We start from the raw sequence: 23,739 nt of genomic DNA on the forward strand, positions 1-23,739 counted from the left end.
ATCATATGGTCTTCTAAAACACACATTATTAATGGGCAGACAACATGGTGATAGGTATTTTGGCCATAATAGGTTAGCACTTGTGTGCAGCTGAATCCAGGGAGGGGGTGAAGGAGAGGAGTGGTTGATCAGAATGTAGGGGGAAAATAGAAAAAGGGGACAAATGTACATTTAGATCAAGTGGGTGTTTGAAGGTCAGCACAGACCTGGTGGCCCTGTTTTCCTGCTGTGTCACTCTATGACTGTGACTCTCTAAGTTCAATCAGGCGCCCATTTGAAAGAAAATGTAATAAATCAAATAGACAATGTTATTCATGGGTTTTTAAAAAAAATAATCAGGGAATTGCAAGTAAAGGAATGCCGAACTTCCATTCTGTAAGGAAGTCCTGTAAAAGAAGATGTTTGAATATGAGACTGTACAGTCTGGGATTAAAATAATGTAGATAAGTGATTGGAGTTTAGAGACAAAATTACTTTCAAATAATACTTTTGCCGTAAATGCGGTCGAGATATTGGGATTTTTGAGAACTGGGATAGAAAGATCGTTATACTGGAACCTGAACAAATATGATGCGGGTTTTGGGGTTAAGTAGTAGTGAGTCAGGAAAAAATTCTACAAGGGGAGGATCTTAGGGCTGGGCGCAAAATTTCTCGAATGATTTTGAAGCCCTTTGTCATAAGACAGCGAACATAATAATATGTCTGAATATAAAAATAATGGCTTTCAATAAAAGAAAAACAATAATCACCACAGTGCTGGCAATTAAATCAGCTTTTACGTGAAACAATTCTGCAAAACGTTTTCTTAAATTCATCTGTTATCTCATTTAGTTCGCTTTTCTCTTTTAGAAAAATGAATGGATTTCCCTTTCAACCAATGGTTTGGTAGGGACTTGAACATGGACCAATCTAATACCCTAAATATGAAACAAAAGTATGCTGGGTAAAATGAAACAAGCGTAAAATGCACTCAGTTCTGGGTTACTCGCCAAATACTTTATAAAACTGCTCATCTAAATAGGAGACAATACTAAAGTGTGATCTTTATGGAAAAACAGTATAATAACGCAAGATTTAGCAAATACTAGGTTCAGACATTTTAACATTGCAAGCTTTAATAAACTGTTGGCAAATAGCTTCTATCCCTGAAAGAGGTAATATATATAAATAAAAATTTGGGGTAATTTAATTTTCTATCATATTCTGTCTTCTTCTGGTAAGATGGCACTGTCGTGGACTCTCCAGGTCCAATCAACGGTGTAATTGTTCATCCTTTGCGTTCTTTTTATGACCGCAAGACACCGCTGGATATTAAGAACATCAGTTACTGCAGGTCTGCCCCACTAGCAAGTTGCTGGATAGCAACAGAACTGGAACTTGTTGCATGCCACATGGTCGCCCAGACTTGTGTACCGTTGCTGTGCGAAGGTGGTGCGTGGTCCAACAAACGACGCAAATGATTGTGCTGGACGGTTTTATTGTGATTGCAAGACACTGTCGGACATTAGAAACGTAGAACACTGCAAGTCCAGTTCACTTGCTCATTGGTGAGACTGACGGCGAGGGAGCTGTGGTGCGTTGGTTGCTACGCAGACTAAGCCCTCGTGCAGGCGTCCAGGAGAGGAAACGCGGGAGGCGGTGTGGGAGAGAATGGAGGCCTCTGTGGATGCTCTGGATTCCGTGCTGGGTTGTAGCCTTGCCCCTCCCATGTTCACACGGGATTGCATCCGTCTGCAGCTGCACTAACACGTGATGAGGAACTGCTGTGTGCTTGTTCTTGCAGAAACATGCTCCAGGACATCATCCCGTGCACCATCAATCTACAGGTCATGGCACTCGGGGACTGGGCTATATTTTTTTCTGTGACTTGCTTTTTCTGTTATCGTAACTATCTGTGTTATATGCTGTGTAGTGAGTGAGAGTGCGGTACTGTGTTTTGCACTTTGGCCCCGGAGGGCCAAATGTTTCCTTTGGCTGCATTTGTGTGTATGGTCGAATGATAACTGAACTCCAACTTGAGAACATTAACTTTATCATGAGGATGTTGAATTATAGATTAATTGTCATGCAGCCTCATGCAAAGTTCAAAAAAACTTAAGATTCATAAAACATTGCAGGAAATTTGATATGGGCTGAATATTAGACAAAATTCACGGGATGAAAAATGACATGGTACTTATGTACGTTGCTGAGTACATCTTTACCTGTATTACAGCATTACAGAACTCCAGGGAGTTCATAAACTGCACCAACGCTGGAATATGCATCCAGTCCTCGCGCTGCAGGTAGTGCCACTCATCGGATCTCACCTCCAATTTAGTGGGCAATGAGGAGTAGAGGCCGCTAAGTCCTGTGGCCAACACCTGTGGGTCAAATAATAGTGAGGAGAAACACTAAACAGAAGCCGTGTTTACTGTTAAACAATATCTGTGGAGAGGAAAGCTGTTAAGATATGAAGACTTCAATAAGTAGAAACAATTAGGAGCTAAATATGCAATCTGTTGCCCATTTGTTTTAATCTTTAAAATTCTCATTAAGTTGTGAAAAATAGATTATTTTTTATTGCTGCATTACACTTTTACACACACACACACACACACACACACACACACACACACACACACACACACACACACACACACACACACACACACACACACACACACACACACACACACACACACACACACACACACACACACACACACACACACACACACACACACACACACACACACACACACACACACAAGATCTGATGAGCCGACACCAGATCCAATTTCCTTTCAGTTTGTTTAATCTTAAGTGGTTGTGTGTTATCCTCACTAGGACTGCTAGCCATAACTAACCACGTGTATTCCTGAAGGTTTTCAGCCACGCTATAATAATCACTGATCATAATTTGCTTACATGTCCGTATTCCTCTTATGAAGTTCAGACTTATTTGTTGACTATTGTTGCATTCACACAAATAACAAGGAGAACAAAATAGGCTTTTACATAAAAAGCAAATTTCAAGCCAAGAATTCTATAACCACAAACAGAAAGAAAAAGCCATTTATACAAGTACACAGCAACTTAATTAGAAAAGGACAGAGTGCGATTTTTGTTCACAAAGTTTCAAAAGCAGCCAGCTTCAGAGGTCAACTTTATGCACCCCAAGAACACAGAATGACATCCAACATGCCACTTTCCAGAGCCTAGTGTGAACATCCAGCCAACAAGGTCCTCTGCAAATAGCAATGGGATTCATAATTTCAAGACACCTCAGGGTAATGAGGTGACACCCAACAAAAACAGGTTCCCGGTCTATTCTACTGTTTGTGTACTGAGAGGAGGAAGAACTAGGTTGATGACAGGTAGCCCCAGCTCCACTGCAATCTCAAGTTGATACATAACCTCCCCTCCATCAGCCACAAAGCCTAGAATTCAGCACTGCAACCCAAAACTGGATGTGAGCAACACACACAAAATGCTGAAGGAACTCAGCAGGCCAGGCAGCATCCATGGAAAAGAGTAAACAGTTGACGTTTCAGGCTGAGACCCTTCGTCCCAATTTTGGGTGTTTTGCTTGGATTTCCAGCAACTGCAGATTTTCTCATGTTCACTTGCCGCATCACTGAACTGTTCCCACAACCTACAGACTCGCTTTCTCATGCTCTTTGATATTTATTGTTTATTGATTTATCAGATTTTCGCGTCACTGGATGTAAATGACTGAAGGAAATTCATTTTACTTATTACGAGCATTGAGAAACAAATTCAGGCATTTTGCCAATTATCCATATGCAGCCACAAAAAAGTACAAACTAATCATCCAACGCACCCCCACCCCTGATCATCGAGATTCACATGAGGGAAATCGGTCCTTGTGATTCACAACGTCCACACACACCATCAAGCACCGATTTACATTAATCCCATTTTTCCCTTACATTCCCAGTAGCTCATTGAAAGTCTCCCATTCACCTACACACGACGGGCAATTTACAGTCCCCATTTACCCTTCTGACCCACATGCCTTGGAATGTAAGAGGGCAAGAGAATACCTGGGCAAAATGATCACTATCACAGGGAGAACATCCACACTTCACAGACAGCACCAAAGATCAGGACTGAAACCAGGAACCGTGAGACAGTTAGTTGTGCCACCTGCCTTGTTTTAACATTTTCATATTTATGAAAATATCAAAATGATATTTTACCTATTAAATGGAAATTATGAATATTATTCCAAAGTTACAATAACTTCAAATACTTTATTTTTCTAATAAAAATGTATGAAAATCTGTCTCATCTGCATTTTTGCAATATTACTTTATGACTTAGATTGTTTTACATACTATATGTATGCAAATATTTGGAATTCATTCATATATATCTGCATTAATCAATTCAAGTGTACCACCAATTAAATATGAAACGGTTTTCAATTTGATAGATTTATATCATTTAGTCTCTGCTTCTAGCTCAGCTTTTTTAAAAATTATCCTATGACTCCACTTACCTGCAAGCTACAAAGCAGTGTAAACTTTTTAGAGCTGCCTGCCTTTGTTATGGAAAAGGTTGACCTTTTGTTATTAGATCAAATGAATTGTGCAGATAAGCAACAGCCTGACCAGTGAGATAGTGACAGTCATTAGTCTCGTCATCAGCTCCAAAACCTTTCATTATGTAATGCTCAGAACAAAGTCTAAATGAAGTATATCATCTCAAAACCTGGCCTCAGTTTGGCATTTATAGCAAGAAAAACAATTTATTTTCTTTCAGTAGCAGAATTAATGCCCAATTCTAATTGTGCTTTTTTTAAAATATATAATTCAAGCTGAATAGTGGTCCTGGTTGGAATGAAAGTCATGCTTGGGCCTGATAATACTATTGACGCAAAAGGCTTTGTCTTTAAAACATTGAAATTTCCTCATGAATTGAACTTGATGTGCATTACTTGTGATATTCTAAATTTACAACATTTGAGGAATTTAATTACGTTTTGTTCATCATAAGACCTTCCACATCTCTTTAAGGATGTCCCAATTTGTTTTTTTCCCCCAAAAAAAGTTAGTCACATGGGAAATACAGGCAAGCTCCCACAAATGCCAGTATGACAATTAGATAAATCACTTTCAGTGATGTTAACTGAACTTTAAAAATTAAGTTACAGCAGAGTAGGCATCAGATGTCAAGTCCATGGCAATTCTTTGGAGCATAATCCCATCAGTCACATTAACCCACTTCTCCAACATAACCTTTGCAAATCGTCTTTCCTCAAACATCTATCCAATTCCCCTTCCACAGCCTTGATTAACTATTTGCATCATCTTTACAGGATGTTCTTGTTCATAAACATAGTCTTCCTGTAAAAAGCTTCTTGCCAAGTTCTCCATCATCTTTTGTCCAGTACTCTGAATATGCATCCCTGGGTCCTCAAAGCTTCCATTAATCGAAACAGGGTCTCTCAATTTACCGTATCTAAACCAACTTGTACACTTTTACCAAACCTCTCGACTATTTGTTCTCCAAGGAGAACATCTCCAGGTTCTTCAGTCCAAATTACCTCGTATGTGAAATCCTTTCCCCCCTGTAAGGGAGATGTCAGGGGTAAGTTTTTTTTAATGCAGAGAGTGGTGAGTGGGTGGAATGGGCTGCCAGCGGCGGTGGTGGAGGTGGAAATGATAGGATCTTTTAAGAGACTCCTGGAAGGATACATGGAGCTTAGAAAAACAGAGGGCTATGGGTAAGCCTAGGTAGTTCTAAGGTAAGGACATGTTCGGCACAGCTTTGTGGGTTGAAGGGCCTGTATTGCGCTGTAGGTTTTCTATGTTTCTACGTAACTAAGCAAGTAAATCTGCCCTGCATTGTCTCTAGCAGCTTCACGGTGCCATCCTTGCCCCTGTTATCTTGCCACACTGCTGCAGGGTTTCATCTTGGGTCCAACCAGCTTCAAATGCTTCATTAGTTATCTTTGTTCTTCTGTAAATTCAGAAAGGAGAATACTTGATGACCATTTCACAGTATTCCATTCGAATTACAACTCCTCAGGAAGTGAAATACCTGCTAGACTGTACAATGCTTACATAAAAGACCCAGCTGCTTATGACAACCACCAATGAGAGTCTTACCCACAACCTTAGACAATCAGTAACATTACCACTGGCAAATCCCTCACTATCAGTATTCTGAACATCACAAATACTAGAAACGTTAATGCTGTAAATGCAGATCACAGTGTGGGCATTCAGCACAGACCCTTCTCGTCCCCATCCCTATCCCATGGTAAACACTGCTTGTCCCACTACAAGGGACAAGTCACCAATATGGAGGAGCACTCCGCATTTGTCTGAAGTCCAAAATGCATGAGATTCCGCACAAGATAACATTCAGAACAAGCCAAACCACCCTGATTCACACTCATACTTCATACTTTCTACATCTGGTCCACCATGACTACAATATGTAATGACAGCACTTCCCAAACAAACATCCCACCATAAAAAGGGAAACGGCATAATCCCAAGTCACATATCATTCTAAAATGGAAATATATCATATTGTGGCCACGGTGATCATTCTCATCGAGTCTAAGTCCTGGAAATCTCTACAGGAGTCTACTGAAGGAGTAATTTTGCCAAACGAATAGCAGAGATTCAGGAAGACAGCTCATCGCCACCTTCAAAGGTAATTAAGGATAGCCATTAACAGCTAGCTTTGCCAAAAAGGCCACATCTTGGGAGTTGCTCAGAGATTCTGAGCTTTGAGATCATCTAGGGACATGTTTGAAACAAGGACATTTTTGTCAGATGCATTATCAAGTGGTTTACATGTTAACAATGACTCAACTATTTTAGTTCAGTCAAACTATACAGGCAAATAAATAAAAATATCAACATTTAGCACAGACATGTCAGTATGAAACTCAAATTTTTTTTTAAAAAAATCAACCTTTGCTTGTAATGTGAGATACAGAGTTACTATATAAATTAATTTATTTTAATATATTAACTTATTTTAATATATAAGAGCTTATTCACCAATAGAATTAACCTCAAATACAAAACAAAAATGTATTAAGATGATCAGATGGCACGCCCTGGTGCATTTGAGCTAACAACAACTGATAATGTTTTATTTAATGCATGCTTCACTGTGTAATTGGGCAAATAAATGAACATTCTGACATGTGACTGAGAGCCTGTTCAAAGTGACACGCACAAGAGGCAGGGTTTTGTAAAATGGGTGGAGAGAGTGGTGATACTGAAAACTTTAGAGCATATATGTCAAACTCAAGGCCCGCGGGCCAAATCCGGCCCGCGGTGGAATTATCTTTGGCCCGCGAGATAATATCTAATTACTATTAAAGCTGGCCCAGTAATCGAAGCGCCTATGGTGTATGATATGGCTAATGCTGAGTTTATTCAGGTACCAGGTTTTCAGGGTTTTTAGTGTTTATTCGGCAGTCTTCTTCATAAGAAACGGAATTTGTAAAGTGAAACACTTTGTAGTTATAGCAGAGACTGAGACACATGAGAGCAGGCTGAAAAAACGGAGGCAACGAAAGCTGCGTTCGCACGCGTCTGACTGATCCGGCCCGCATGAAGCTGCATTTTGCTCAATCCGGCCCGTGACCTAAAATGAGTTTGACACCCCTGCTTTAGAGCATAGACAATTATAAGAACAGCAGCCAATAGCTGTCAGGGGTAGGGATGTGGGTGGTCCTGAGAGAAAGAGGGCAGGATTGAAGAACATCCTTCTCAGAATAACGTCAAACTGGAGGACGCTACTGAAGTTGAGAGAAGTGGATACATGGAAATCTTTGTAAAGAATAACTTTAAAGTCAAGATATAGAGGTGTATAAAATTATGATGAGTATAGATAGAGTGAATGCAAGCAGGCTTTTTCCACTGAGGGCAGGGGAGAAAAAACCCAGAGGTCATGGGTTAAGGGTGAAGGGGCAAAAATTTAAAGGGAACATTGGGGGGACTTCTTCACGCAGAGAGTGGTGAGAGTGTGGAATGAGCTGCCAGATGAAGCGGTGAATGCGGGCTCACTTTTGACATTTAAGAAAAACTTGGACAGGTACGTGGATGAGAGGTGTATGGAGGGATATGGTCCAGGTGCAGGTCAGTGGGACTAGGCAGAAAAATGGTTCGGCACAGCCAAGAAGGGCCAAAAGGCCTGTTTCTGTGCTGTAATGTTCTATGGTTCTATGTTAATAGATCAGGGCTTAATATAGATTACAAAAAACAGAATAATGGGACTTGATACAAGTTAAAATACAGGCAACAGAGTTTTTGATAAGCTGAAGTTTATAGAGGGGCAAGTAGGGTGGTCCAGCCTGGAGATGAGACAACTGAGTCTGATTGTGGCATTTCAATTGCAAACAAACTGAAAAAGCCTCAAAACAGGCAGTTCCCATGATGGAGAGAGTAAGAGGCTTGCTGCTCAGCTAAGAAGAAAGAGACTTCAAATTAATGCCAAACCAGAGGCCTGTGAGGGAGATGGACTCAGTGGGTAGGGAATAGTGTCAGTGCAAGGGGTCAAAGAGAGTTTAGCTTTGGTATTTCCAGCATAAGGGGGGGGGGGGGGGGCAGGGGATTTTGATTTTCCAGTACTAGACAAACTGCTTAACAACAGTGAATTGAAAAAATAACTGGTGTTCACAAATCCCTGGAACCAGCTAATTTACAAAAGGTATTCTAACACACAATTGTTCTGTTAGCAACTTTATATGAATTATAATATTTAAACATATTCCAATCTGACCGATTTTGATTGCATTAATTCTACATACTCTTCTCAGTGGGGAAAAAGCTGTAGAAAGTTGTACCATATCCCGGATGCCTCCCCAGCATCCAGGACATCTTCAAAAGGCGATGCCACAAAAAGGCAGCATCCATCATTAAGGACTCCCATCACCCAGGACGAGCCCTCTTCCCATTGCAACCATCAGGAAGATGGTACAGGAGCCTGAAGGCACACACTCAACGATTCAGTAACAACTGCCTCCCCTCCATCAGGTTTCTGAATGGACATTGAATCCATGAACACTACCTCACTATTTTTTTTACCCCTCTTTTTCTCTTTTTGCGCTACTTTATTTAATTTAACTTATTAAATTTTATATATAGACATACACACACTTATTGTGATTTAGTTTTTGATATTAGGCATTGTAACATCCTGCTGCCACAAAACAAATTTCACGACATACACCAGTGATATCACACCCGATTCTGATTTCTCCCTCTTTCAGCCACCCAGGAGCAATTATACCTTATTAAGATAATTATTAACTGCATCATTCTCAACATAACCTCTTACTCCCCGTTTAGCACTGAGCTATAAGACCTTAAAATATGGAACAGAAATAAGTCACTAGGCCCCATTGAGTCTGCTTCACCATTCAACCATGGCTAGTTTGGTTTTTCAACCCCATTTTCCTGCCTTCTCCTCAAAATCTTTAACCTCTTTAGCAATCAAGAACCAATCACCCTCTGCCTTAAATATACCTAATCACTTGGCCTCCACGGCCACCTGTGGCAGCAAATTACAGATTCACCACCTTCTAGCTGAAGAACTTCCTCCTCATCTCAGTTTTACAGGGATATTCTTTTATTCTGAAGCAGTGGCCTTGGATCCTAGACTCTCCTTTTCAGCAGGCTGCAATCATCATGAGAAGTCATTCATTGCTGAGGCTGTGTGAAGCATAAAAAGAGCTCGAGGCCTTTTGGAGCCTCTTGGTGGGCTGCATTCATAACGATCTCTTCAGCACTTAGCAGGGGCCAATAAAAAGAAGCGAGGTGTCAGCAGAGTGGCCATTGTTGCCGAGTGGGACATTGTTAGAGTAGCCAGGCTTTGACTAAACAGGCTTGGGCAAGAACAGCAGGTTAGAACTTAAGCTTGAGAAGTTAGAGCAGAGGTTTCCAAGCTGGGGTCCACGGAACCATTGCTTATTTGGTCCATGGATAGGTAGGATGGTAGTTCAGGCAGTGGAATGCTCCTCCTGTGAGATGTACCTGACAGCTTCCCTGATGACTACATCTGCAGGAAACACATCCACCTGCAGCTCCTGACCTACAAGGTCGAAGCACTGGAGCGGGAGCTGGATGTATTCAGGATCATCCTGGAGGCTGAAAACCTCATAGATGAGATTTTTACTGAGTTGGTCACAGCCAGGGTGCTGGATTCAGGTAGTAGATGGGTGACCACCAGGAGGAGCAAGTGGAGTAAACGGTCAGTGCTGGGTGAGGAAGGCAAATGCCATGTTACCATTCATTTCAAGAGGACTAGAATACCAGAGCAAAGATGTAATGCTGAGGCTTTATAAGGCATTGGTCAGACCACAAAGAGTACTGTCAGCAGTTCTGGGCTCTTTATCTAAGAAACGATGTGCTGGCATTGGAGAGAGTCCAGAGGAGATTCACAAGAATGTTTCCAGGAATGAAAGGGTTATTGTACGAGGAGCGTTTGATGGTTCTGGGCCTGTATTCACAAGAGTTTAGAAGAATGGGGTGGGGGGGGGATTTAATTGAAAGCTATTGAATATTGAAAGGCCTAGATAGAGTGATGTGAAGAGGAGGTTTCCTATAATGGGCGAGTCTAGGACCACAGAGGGCTCACCCTTAGAATGGAGGCATATCCATTTAGAACTGAGACAAAGAGGAATTTTTTTAGCCAGAGGGTGATGAATCTGTGGAATTCTGACAGCTGTGGAAGCCAAGTCATTGGGTATATTTAAAGAGGAGTTTGATAAGTTCTTGATTAGTCAGGGCATTGAAGGTTACAGGGAGAAGGCAGGAGCAGACTCAATGGGTCAAATAGTGCAATTCTGCTAAGTCTTATGGTCTAATGGAAATACCTTCTCCATGCACACTCCAATCAGGCCTTTCAGTACTCCACTGCCACAGATCAAGAGAATTTATCTGAAATCTATAATTCTGTTATTGCTGAAATAACACACAGTGATAACATTTTTGGAGATGGAGATAAAATAGAAAAACTCAAAAAAGAAGTCCTCCTAAGTCACTGCCAGTTTCCTGCTGGTGTGTATACCTATTTTCTGCAGCCATTCAACTCTAAAGTACCACATAACTTTGCAGTGATGACTCCCAATGGTTGCTCTGCACAACCAGTTTGAAACAGCTATCACTGCACAAATCCCTTCCTTCAGGAGAGCTAGAAGCAAAGATTTGATGAGAGCAAACGACAGGTTGATTCTTACCACCTCCTAATAAGAGATATACTGGCAATGTACAATTGCCTGTGTAGCCAGCCTCATGCCACAGAAAATGAAGCACTTAAACACTAGCAGAACAAGACAGTGCAGGTCCGAAGTTCCATTATTTTAATTAAAAGCATTTTGTCTATCAAATTTGAGACTGTCACAGTTTGGCACTACTATCTCCAACAATCCTGTTCTATATGCAGAATGAATGAGGTCACATGCAGAGTTAAAGAAAAAAATCAAGCTTTTTTGAAGGTGCAGCTATAAAGCAGACAAAATTAGAGTAAGATATTTCCCTAGAACAAAAGCTTTATGAATATTTTCTATCATACTTCAGCTGTGGATGAGTGAACTGCTGTGAGCTCTTTATACAATAACAATTGTTCAGGTTCATAAATTTCAAGTTCTCCATATCCAAAAGTGACACAATTACCTACAGTGAATGATTAAACACTTACCGGACAAAAATACGTGTTATCCACAATGTGTTTTGCCACTTCGCGTTCTGAAGAGATAGACATGATGAACAGCAATGCATCTCGGGCTTGTTGTCCCACTCCTCCTTCTCGGTGAATGAAAGGTATCAGCAGGGAGAAAATGAGGAAGTTCGCTGCTCCCTGGTCTTCACTGGTATGGAAAAAGAGTTCCAGGATGGAGGGGTCCTTGGCCAGGGTGGAACAGAGCTGGTTAAGCAGTAAAACTAGCTCAGTCTCCACAAAAGAAGTGGTAGTCCCAGAGCAAGCACTTAACATCATCATTAAAGGCTTCAGGATTGGCTTGTGGTGCAGTAACGGCTGGTGACACTGGGTGACCAACATCTCATACATCTTTATTTGCTCAACTTTCATTTCATCTGTGAACTCCCTGCGAAGACTCCACAAGAAAAGTTTCTCCATGACATTTTCTGTAACTACAAACTCCAGGATGGGACCCATTGCTGCATCTTCAGCTTGTTCCTCAATTAACAGAAAGATCATGTGTTCAACATAATTCTGGACAGCGCTTGCTTCGTCAGGAGGAATAACCCCATGTCTTGCATTGGAGTTCTTCAGTGGGTCGTGCCTTTCTAGAATTTTTATCACCTGAACAGGGAAAGGTTTGTTTTAGTCAAATTTAACAGTAAGTTTTTCTTAGGATGCTTAAGAACTAAATTGTTGCTAAATTAGCAGCACGATGCTCCGAATAGCATCAGTATCCCTGGAAGGAAAAAAAACAATGATGTGACTAATTCTAGTTGCTATCCATTACCCCCTTTGGAAAGTGGACCCAAGTGACCATCAGATGACAACAGGCTAACTAAGCAGTAACACACACAAAATGCTGGTGAACTCAGCAGGTCAGGCAGCATCTATGAAAATTAATAAACAGTCGACGTTTCGGGCTGAGACCCTCTTCAGCAGGATGCTCCTCTCCTATCGGATTCCTTCTTCTCCAGCTCTCCATCTTTTCCATCTATTATCTCCTTGCTTCCTCCCCCCTGCCCCCACCTGGCTTCACCCATTACCTTCTAGTTTGCACTCCTTTCCTTCCCTTCCCCCCCTTCTTATTCTGGCTTCTTCTCCCTTCCGTTCCAGACCTGGTGAAGGGTCTCAGTCCAAAACATTGACTGCTTGTTCATTTCCATAGATGCTGCCTGGCCTGCTGAGTTCCTCCAGCATTTTGTGCGTGTTCCTTTGGATTTGCCTTGCGTCTATAGGTTCAATCAATTATTGTACACTCCTAATGATAATGCCCAGCAGCTGCTTGTAAAGAAGCTCTCCTGCGTCACGCCAATGTCCATTATGTCTTTCAGCCACAGGTCACAAACGCACGGGATAGTAAGCAGAGGCCCTGCCTTTCAATTTCACCCTCTATCTGTTATGCAGTGCGGAATAGGCTCTCCTGGCCCTTTCAGCTGTGCCACCCAGCAAACCCCTGATTTAATCCTAGCCTAATCATGGGCCAATTTACAATGACCAATTAAACAGTCCCTGGACTGTGGGAGGGCACACACAAGGTCAGAGAGAGAACATACAAACTCCTTACAGACGGCCAGAATTGAACCCGGGTCGCTGGTACTGTTAAGTGTTGTCTGAACCACTACACTACCATGCTGCCCTTAATTTATGGTAATACTCCAATTGGATCTGGAGTGTTAACTGACTGACTACAAAACTTCCCTTGTGTAGATCAACTGCAAAAAGAATCAAATATAGTTGATGGGCTTAAATTGCAGGAGTCAGACTAATTGCTTCCTACCTAGTGCATCTTTAGATGACCAATGATTCACCAGGACACTTCATCTAGATTAATCCATTTGTTTTGTCACACTGGTTTGAGATGAGTGAAGGAAAGAGGTGGGCCAGAATGTATGTGTTACTAAGTAATTATTGCTTAGTGAATTGAGAATGACTGCCATTTACGTTGGTGGAAATACTGCCCTCTCCTCGGCCATGCCTGCTTTGAAAACAGTAATGGATTGAAATGGATTAATCATCAGAGTAAAATTGATTCATAAGGAGGGTAATGACTGCATTAATACAAGGAATTCGAATCAAAAGAGTTATCAGTGCATTACATTAAGCAAATCATTCTCAAGGAGGTATAAACTGCTTTTTTAAAAATGATTAAAGAAATAACAGCCCAGCTTAATGAAGATGGATTTGGTGTTTATAAATAGATGCTGGGAATGTTTCCCTGTGGGATGGAATTTCCATAATACCACTTCAAGTGTATTAAAAGATCTACGTTCTTTCCCTTTTTTGCGAACGAGGACCTTCAACACTTTGCGGTCGAGCAGCATACAAACCAAAAAAAAATCAGTATTTTATGTGTGGAGCTGCTGTAAGAAAGGAATTGGAGTTAGTTTAGCTCCACACACATGTTGGACTTAAAAAGTACTTTTGCATTTTCTGAACTTATTTTGAAAGATGTCTTGAAATTCAGAAACAAGTAATGTCACAGCTAGAATAGTTATAACAATTTGACAGCCAACACCTTACTATTTTTAAACCATATTTTTGGAGCCAGAACAAGCCCAGACCAACAATTCAGAGACAGGTTCATCTGGTCCAATAGGCTCCCATTCAGAACTATTGTGATAAGCAATATATTCAGAATTAACAATTGTTTTAACAAAAATGTAGTTAATTTCATTAAATGCAATAAAAACAAAGAAAAGCACACTTTAGGAGATGGTAACTGAACCACAAGAAATATTTGTAAAATTAACACTACCATTTAAGTGCGGAGTGAAATATTTCAAAAATTTAGTTATTTAGAAATCAGCAGGTCCTCATGGCCCAACGAGACGCACCACCCAGCAACCCAACTATTTAGCCTCATCAAAGGACAATATACAACAATGAATTAACCTACTAACTGATATGCCCTTGGACTGTGGGAGGAAACCAGACCACCCAGAGGAAACTCACGTGCTCACGGGAAGAACCAGACAGCACCGGAATTGAGCTCCGAACTCCGATGCCTCGAGCTGTAATAGCATTGTGCTAACCTCTACACTACCGTTAGGCCCCCATGGGACACTTTAGGGCATGGCTGAGCATGTGCTAAAAGGGTGATTACAAAGTCTCATTAATGTAGCATATTAATAATGTCAATTGTTCTGGGTTTGGCAAACTGAGTTAACTTTTAAACGAGTGATTACTGCAGGGAATGTCAAGACACACCAGCAGATACAGAGGGTGAATTTATAAATAAACTGTGTAAACTATAGGAAGCTACACATAGGCTTGTCAAATTCAATATCAAATTAACTTTGCTTTTGACTGTGAGCCCCCCTGTTTCTTAAGAGATTGTTGACTAAGTTAGCATTGGCATCAGAAAGCCACTGAATGAAATGGCCCCTCTGTCCATGCCTTGATATTTCAGAGGAGGTGATGTGAAGAAAATGGAATATAGGAAAATAAACCCCACAATAATTCATTTCTAGAACAAAAATGCCTTGCACTAATATACAATAACTTCTTTAAAAAGTTCCAAGATGCTATATTGTGGCAATATTCAACAAAATTTGACTCCCAGACACATAAGGAAATATTAGGCCAAGTGACCAAAAGCTTGGTCAATGAGTAAAATATTATTAAGTACTTTCAGATAGGAAAAAGAGGTGGAACTTCTGGAGAGAATCTTGGTGCTTGGGACCTCTGCACTTGAATGCACAGATGCCAGTCATGAAATAGTTAAATTTGGGAATGAACAACATACCAGTTGAACACAGGAACCTCAGAGGCCAAAAGGCTGAAAGAATTAGGAAATAAAAGGAAAGATGATTTGAAAACAAAGGTGAGAATTTTAAAATCCATGTGCTGTTTAATTAGGAACCACTGTAGATCAGCAACTACAATGGGAACTGGGAGATGGGGGTAAGCTAGACCACCCACAGCAAAGTTTTGGATGTTGTCAACTTCCGGTAAGTGTTGTGGACACAGATGAGGAAAGATAAAAGGGAGAAAGTAATTCCTGAAACCAGCTCTGAAGGCTTCTTCTACCACCTTCCCAGGATCTACAAGCAGTTCTGTTCTTGCTCCAATTAGATAGAAGAAATATCCTCTTTACAGAAACTCACCTGGGCCCAATGATTTTTAAACACAATGGTGCACGTTTCCGAGTCCACTCCTGAGAGACTTGGGGCCTGTTGAATCTCCTTGCTCATGGCAACTGAAGCCAAATTCTTCAGCAGATTGTTTTAAACCATGCCGGAAAAATGCCAGCAGAACATATGTCGCCCTTTTCTGCTATCCAGCAAACATGCTGTACCAAATCTGTAACGACCTGAGAAAGAATAAATATACGGACACATAAATGCACGTCAGCCAGTCCAATTACTAAACAAAAATGCAACTCATCATTTTAGACTTCTTCACAAATTGATTTTCTAAGCCCTTTAAAATATGCTGCTTTATAGATTTTTCACAATTAATTGCAGTAAAAGTTTGCAGGGTGACAATGATTCAGAGAATTTTTTTTCCTCTCAGCTTTTAGTGGGTAATTTCTGATGTCCAACAATTGTTAACAAGGTGAGAGTAGATATCACAGAACACTTTTATAATCATTTAGCACAAGTACTGGAAAGTAATTAAATATACTTTTAATTACCCATTCACTGACAGGAAATGATAACAACCAACTCTTGTACTACTTGCTAGTTCCGATTTATTTTGGGAGTACATTGTCTGTTTTCAGACCTCTGGCAAAGCAACTAAACAAGTAACAAATTCACCAGTTACACAGGGGTGTTGAAATTTGCTTTAGAGCAGATTCTCGCTGTTTTGACAAAGTGAAGCTCCCACTTGCCCAGCTGGGCTGATGTCAGACATTCAGCACATGAGGTTACAAATCCATTTCATTCCACTGCTGCTGCTGTCTGTACATCATAGAACCTTGCTAAGATAATTTTAAGCCAAATACAAAGTTACACACTCAACACAATGTCAACGGCAATGACTTAAAATAGCGGACGGCGTCGCGATCCGACTTAAAATGGCAGACGGCGTTCTCCTTCCTCGGTTCGTAAGTACGAGTTGTTCGTAAGTCTGACGTTTGTAACTCAGGGACTACCTGTATGGCAGAATTAGGGTAAACGGCCTGTTGACTCTGGACTGATCTATTTTCCCTCTCCTGCCTTCTCTCCGTATCCCTTCACGCCCTGACTAATCAAGAACTTATCAACCTCCACCTTAAATATACCCAATGAACACGGGATAACAGTTTATTCTCAAGAGAGAGAAAATTACTCCTGCCTCACTATCAACCACCTTGAGACTCAAAGGGAATAACAACTAGGTATGAAGTATCATTGGATTAAAGGGCATGGCAGCATTGTCTGTGGCCATATGAAACATCTTCCATTTTCCCAATGTTCCAAACTTTGCCACGAACAACTCACATAAATGGAAGCTTTCATTCTTTTTCATTTCAATACAATCCAAATCTCCTCCTTAGCCTATGACGTCTTTGTAGGATCAAAAATGATTTTCAAAGTCACAATCCGGTTTATTGCATTTGCACTGGTGCAATGAAAAACTTACTTGCAACAGCACCAAAGGCATGCAGCATCATACAAGGAGCATTCCAAAGAAAACCATGAATTATACCATGATTACACACAATTTTTTCAAGAAAGAATACAAAAACAAAAAAAAAATCCATTTAAGGACAAAGTGATCAAAGTAAGTCATAGCATTGTTGAACTGCAATGACTGTAGTTGTGCTGATTGATTCAAGAACCAAATGGTTAAAGTATCTGTTCTTGAACCTTCAAGGCTTCTACGTTTCAAAGGTTCAAAGGTCAAATTTAATGTCAGAGAAATGTATACAATATACATCCTGAAACGCTTCCTGCCTAATCATAGTTGTGAGAAACTGGGAAGGCCCAGCTGGTGGAGATCTCTGATGATAAATGTTGCCTACTTAAGGCAGCACCTCCTGGAACTACTACCAATGGTGGGGAGGGTTGTGCCTGTGGCATTTTGGGCTTCCTTCCACTCCTCCCCAATCTCATTGGACTACTACTGACTCTCTAACATCTATCACCAGCTCCTGGCCTCCATTAATCCCCAGGTCTCTGAGTTCACCCACCAGATCACCATTCTTTATGAATCCAAATCAATTCAAGCCAATCTCTTGTCAGATGCCTGATCTGTCAAGAAAATTGCCCTCAAGCCACTGAGCTCTATGATCCTCAGCATTGTTGTTCTAATAAACTTAACATCTCTGGCTCCTCCAAGCCTATCATCTCCCCTACTCTCCCCGTACTATCCAAATGAATCAATTGATCTATCCTCTGATCCCACAAGCCCTTGGTCACTCTCTACACCCATGCAAATTACGTCCTTCCTAACCCTCAGCACTCAAACCTCTCGCGCTCCCTGTAAATATTCCCCAAAGATTCTTCAATCCTTTCAATCACTTCCTCGTGCACCTTCTAGCTCTCAACTCGATGGTTAGTTAGTGGCAGCACCTCCAGCTTACCACCACAACCCATCCAAATCCAATCTCAGCATCCCCACTGAGTTACTCCCAGCTATGTCTACATCCCCAGCAGAAACCTACCCTCCCTCTCCCTTCTGAAACAGAATCCCGAAACAGTAATTAAATCCACTCACTGAATTTACAGAAAGTGAGCAGATTTTGGCTGTGACAATCCAGGCCCTCAGTCAACATCTGTCTTTTCCAGCAGCGTTCATAGGATTGCACCAGAGCAATCCATCTTTACCATTTAAAAATCTGTTAGCTGCATTTCCTCCATGTCCCTCCAGGAGCTGGAAGTCTGGTATCACAAGACAGTCCTCCGAACACAACTTCTGGAATTCAACACATTAAAACTGCCTTTCTGGTCTGCTACAACAACTATTTAGCTGATTCCGTCCTTCGGGAAGGAGTGAAGAATTGTGTACAAATATCTAATCAGATCCAAGGAAAACGGGGGGGGGGAAAAAATCTGGAGGTCAAGGACACAGTCCCCCGTGTGGAATGGGCAACAGTTCCAGTCAACTGTTTCAAAACCATCTGAATGTGGTTTTGGACACAGCAGGCAAGAATTACTAACATTCTCAGTTTTAAGTTTACCGTCTGTTGTCCTCCCTGATGCATACAACCACCTCAGAGAGGCACAGCGCCAAATCTATTCCAATACTCTCAGCCTTGTCATTACAAAATCCAGTGAGGGAAATTCACAGCTGGTGGGTGGGTCAGCTCCCCTGACGGTTTATGAATTTCTCCAAGCCTGAAAATCTGGACACTGAATCCAAGTTCACATTCTGACGTATGCAGAGCTAGCTAAAGTTAGCCAGCTGAGTGGTTGGTTTGGCACGAATTGGTAAATGAAGATATTCCACTAGAATCTCAGTCAATGATTGTGCTTCTCATCAATATTCACCACATTACTGTAGGGAAAGAATACATACCAGGTCTCAGCATGAAATGAAATAATAAAAAAACTGATCAATCAACTGTTAAACGTTCTGGGGAGTTACATAGCCATGAAATGTGCAATACAAATGTAATCCTCTTTTCTTTCTAACCTCCCTTGATCTAAATTAATGTCAGTCCTTCTTTAACAGACTTAATTTTTCAGTTAATTATGGAGAGACATTGGATTGTGCATAGTGAAGCACTTGGCAAGGACCAATTTAAAAACAGGTTTGAGCAGAGCAGCCATTGTGTGAGTGGGGAGTTAAGGCATTGGGTCATTGAGGCTTTGGCAAGGAGAGGCTGAGCCACAGGTAGATTCTTTTCCTTCTGTTATTTATTCTTTCTTTATTCCCTATTTCACATTTAGAGCAGTGGAGATGCTAGACAGGATACTGGAATGCTCCTCTTGTGGTATGTGGGAAGGTAGGGAGACCCTCAGAGTCCCTGATGTTCGCACTTGCAAGAAGTGCAACCTGCTGTAGCTGGAACTGGATGAACTGCAGATCATTCCGGAGGTTGAGGTAGCCACACCCAAGGTGCAGGGCACAGGTAACTGGGTGCCTGTTGGGGGGGGGGGGGAATAGACAGCCAGTGGAGAGTACTCCTGTGCCCGTTCCCACTTTGGACACAGTTGGGGGGGAATGAGCTATAGCAGAGGAAAGCCACAGTAGTCAAGTCTCCAGGACTGAATCTGGCTCTGTGGCTCAGAAGGGAAGTGGGTGGGGAAAGAGACGAGCTGTAGTGATACGGGATTCATTGGTTTGGGAAACAAAAAAGGAGGCTCTGTGGACGAGAATAAGATGGAGTTGTTATTTCCAATCCATACACAGATTGCGTGGAACTCAAGGATCCATTTGCCTAGGGAGGTAACCAGGCCCAGAGTCTGCAGCTTTTCGATCAGGACTGTAGGAATGACGATGTTAGACTTTGAGCTATAGTCAATGAACACCATTTTGACGTAGGTATTTGTATAATCATCTTTTCAATCTCTCAAACTACTCAGGTTGGAGCAGCAACACCTCGTATTCCATCTGGTAGCCTCCAACCTGACATAGGAACAATGATTTCTATAACTTCTGGTAATTTCTCCTCTTCCCCCCCCCTTCTCTCTTTTTCTATTCCCCATTCAGGCTCCCCTTCTCTTCCCCTCACCTGCCCTACAACACCCTCTGATGCCACTCCTCCTTCCATTTCTCCCATGGTCCATTCTCCTATCAAATTCCTTCTTCAGCCCTCTACCTCTTCCCTCCGTCACCTTCCAGCTTCTCACTTCATCCTCACCCATCCAACCCATCTTCCCCCTCACCTAGCTTCACCTATCACTTGCCAGCTAATACTATTCCCCCCCCCCCCCCCCACCACCACTTTTTTATTCTGGTTTCTTCTCCCTTCCTTTGCAGTCTGAAATGTCAACTGCTTATTCCCCTCCCCAGATGCTGCCTGACCTGCTGTGTTCCTCCACCAATTTGTGTGTTGATCTTTTTCAACCTAAATAGTTTTTTAAGGAACTCAGTGGGAGAGAGTGTAACAGACAGCTGAATCTTTAGCAATTACTTTACACCATCCCTCAGATATTGTGGCAAGTAACAATCCTGGGACAATCATCAAACACCAGAAAAACTGGGACCTTGACCAACAAAACCAAAGAAAAAATCAAGTTAACTCTCAACCAATCTTCAGTCACATTGGAAAAAATTGATGCCTTTGAAAGGATAGTAATATTACATTTTTTTATTCCATCTCCTGTAGGCTGTGGTGTGATTTTGATGCAAGAATGTGAGGATCTCCATGTTGTGCTTTTTCATTACATGAGGAGTATTAAACTGCCCTGTTTCTAAGTTTCATGTTAACAAAATAATGATGACAGACAAAAAGAGCTCCAATATTAGGCTCAGCAAAAAAAAAGCTACAAAGCTGTAAAGTTAAAAAAAACATAAAACTCAGTATTAATAGTGGTAATGGGAATGCCAAACTTTTTAAAGCAGTGAAATTACAGATAATCAATTTATTCCAAACCAATCTGCTTTAAAAGTACAGATTCAAATGAACTGTGCCTGACACTGGGAAATAGGTACACAAATTCATCATGAATTTTGCAATAGCATAAGGGAATAAGGAAGGGAGGTGGTGAGATTATACTTGTTAAACTTTGACTACGGTAGTTAAGGTGAAGTGAGTAGATGACAGTCCATCCTCTGCAATATACACAGCAACAAGAGTATAACTTTTTACCCTAAATATAGAACTGCAGGCTTCCAGGAACTCAGTCACCTTTCTCCAAAGAGAATTGCTCAGATCCCATGAGCAAAAGCATAACAGCTAATATCTATCAGTTCATGGGAATTAACACCAGACCCTCCCAATTATTTCTTTAACATCGGTGTCAGACGAGCTAAATTAGAATCAAAGCTTCATATTTCACCAGGTTTTCCCCACAGTGAACTGAGATGGAAATAATCTACTATCAGTCACCACACAAAGTCAGAGGGGAACAGAGTTGCTTGTGCTTACTTTTGACAGCAAAATCATTAGCACGGCCACCGTGGAGAGTTCACCAGAAAGCAGGCCCCACATGAACAAGGCAGCCAACTGCTGGCAGTCACTTTGTGGCTGATTACACTGAGCCACACAGACGCAGCAGCTGGGAGATATAAAAGAACACACTAACTCTTCAGGAAAGAATCTCGTTCTTTGCTCCTCATGTACGTTTTATACTTTTTAAAACGCCAAGGCAACAATAAACAATTAACTATGGTTTCAACTGCAATCATTACCTCCCCAACTTTTTAACACTTTGAATGCAGACAAGTAATTTTGCAGAATTAGTTATTTACAATGCCAGCACATCCTAACTAACAGAATCCCGTTTGAATATTCAAATACTTGTGGCCAGTCCAAAAGTTTCTGAGCACAAAGACCGGAACACACAGAATCAGAATCAGGTTTAATATCACTGGTATACGTCAGGAAAGTTGCTGTTTCACTTCTTTAGTTACAGTGTTGAGAAACAGTTCCTGGAATATGCAACTGGCCAAATTATTACGTGACAAAACAGATGTATGCTGAACTGGGCATTAAGTGGCAGAGCCGTGCTATTAGCAATGTGTTAGTACAGGAGGTGGCCACTTATTGCCTTCCCTGATCTCATCCTGAAGTTTTCCAAAGGCAACCAGTCAACATGAACATTCGCTGACCATCTTCCCCTAGATAATTTCAATAGCACAGAATCAGAACGTCCAATGTTTTTATAAACCTACTGTCTCTCAGCTATCTTGACTATACTTCCTACCACCTGTCACCTGTAAAAATACCATGCCCTTTTCTTAGTTCCTTTGTCTCTACCTTCATCTTGCACGGGATCAATTGTGATATGGCAATGGAACTCAATCGACAACTAGAAAATGAAGAGAACTTGCTGAGCAATGCCGACTCACCATTGTAACTTTGTTTACACACTCTTGAGAGGAGATCTCTGACACTTTTCTCTCTTTTTCCAATCTCCCTGTCTCCATCTCTGGAGACAGACCATCCACTGACACCTTTTACAAACTAAGTTTAAAGTCCTTATTATCAGAGTACAGGAGTCACGATATACACTCACGAGGTTCATTTTCTTGCGGGCATGTTCAATCAATCCAGAATAGATTAATAACCACAATACAATCAATGAAAGACCAACCAACTTGGATGATCAACCAGTGTGCAAAAGACAACAAACTGTTCATATACAAAAAATAAGAAATAATAATAAATAAGTCAGAAAAGAATTGGAGAATGTGAGATGAAGAGAATCCACTGGTTGTGGGAACATTTCAATGATAGGAGCAAGTGAAGTTATCTCTTTTGGTGCAACAACCTGATGGTTGTGGGATAATAACTGTTCCTGAACTTAGTGGTCTGTGTCCTGAGGCTCCTGGACCTTCTTCCTGATGGCAGCAGTGAGAAGGGAACATGTCCTGAGTGATGGGCCCCCGTTGATGGATGCTGCCTGCCTGTGACATTGTTTCTGGTAGACGTGTTCAATAGTTGGAAAGGCCTTACCCATGATGGAATGGGCCACATCTACTTCTTTTCGTCGGGATTTTCCTTTCAAGTGTTTCTATGCCAGACTGATGCAGCCAGTCAATATACTCTCCACCACACACTTGTAGAAGTTTATCAAAAGTTTTAGATGTCAAGTCGAACCTTCATAAACTCCTAAGGAAGTAGAATTGCCGCCATGTCTTCTCTGTAACTGCATTTACGTGCTGCACCCGGGACAGGTCCTCTGCAATGATAACACCAAAGAATTTAAAGCTGCTGGCCCTCTCCACCTCCGATAAGGACTCATGAACCTCTGGTTTCCTCCTCCTGAATTCAATAATCAGCTCTTTGGCCTTGCTGCCATTGAGTAAGAGGTTGTTGCTATGGCACCACTCAGCAAAGTTTTCAGTCTCCTTCCTACGTGCTGATTCATCACCACTTTGATTTGGCCGACAAATCAAAGGTGGTGTCATCAGCAAACTCGAATTTGGCATCGGAGCTGTGCTTAGCCACAAGCACAGTCACAAGTACAAACAAGAGAAAATCTGCAGCTGCTGGAAATCCAGGCAACACACACAAAA

At 41.4% G+C, this 23,739-nt stretch overlaps 1 protein-coding gene across 1 annotated transcript in view; it reads right to left on the minus strand.

The window, feature by feature from the left end:
• Positions 1-23,739, minus strand: part of fhip1aa (FHF complex subunit HOOK interacting protein 1Aa) — a 141,532-nt gene that overhangs the window by 61,432 nt on the left and 56,361 nt on the right. Inside the window, exons 2-4 of the mRNA XM_073042908.1 lie at positions 15,789-15,994; positions 11,680-12,303; positions 2,205-2,363 (exon numbers count right to left, since the gene is read on the minus strand). Of these exons, the coding sequence (XP_072899009.1) occupies positions 2,205-2,363; positions 11,680-12,303; positions 15,789-15,875 (870 nt within the window). The 5' untranslated portion in view covers positions 15,876-15,994. The remainder of the gene's footprint in view (positions 1-2,204; positions 2,364-11,679; positions 12,304-15,788; positions 15,995-23,739) is intronic.

Source organism: Hemitrygon akajei, chromosome 4, assembly GCF_048418815.1.
Source record: "Hemitrygon akajei chromosome 4, sHemAka1.3, whole genome shotgun sequence".
Taxonomy (NCBI): domain Eukaryota; kingdom Metazoa; phylum Chordata; class Chondrichthyes; order Myliobatiformes; family Dasyatidae; genus Hemitrygon; species Hemitrygon akajei.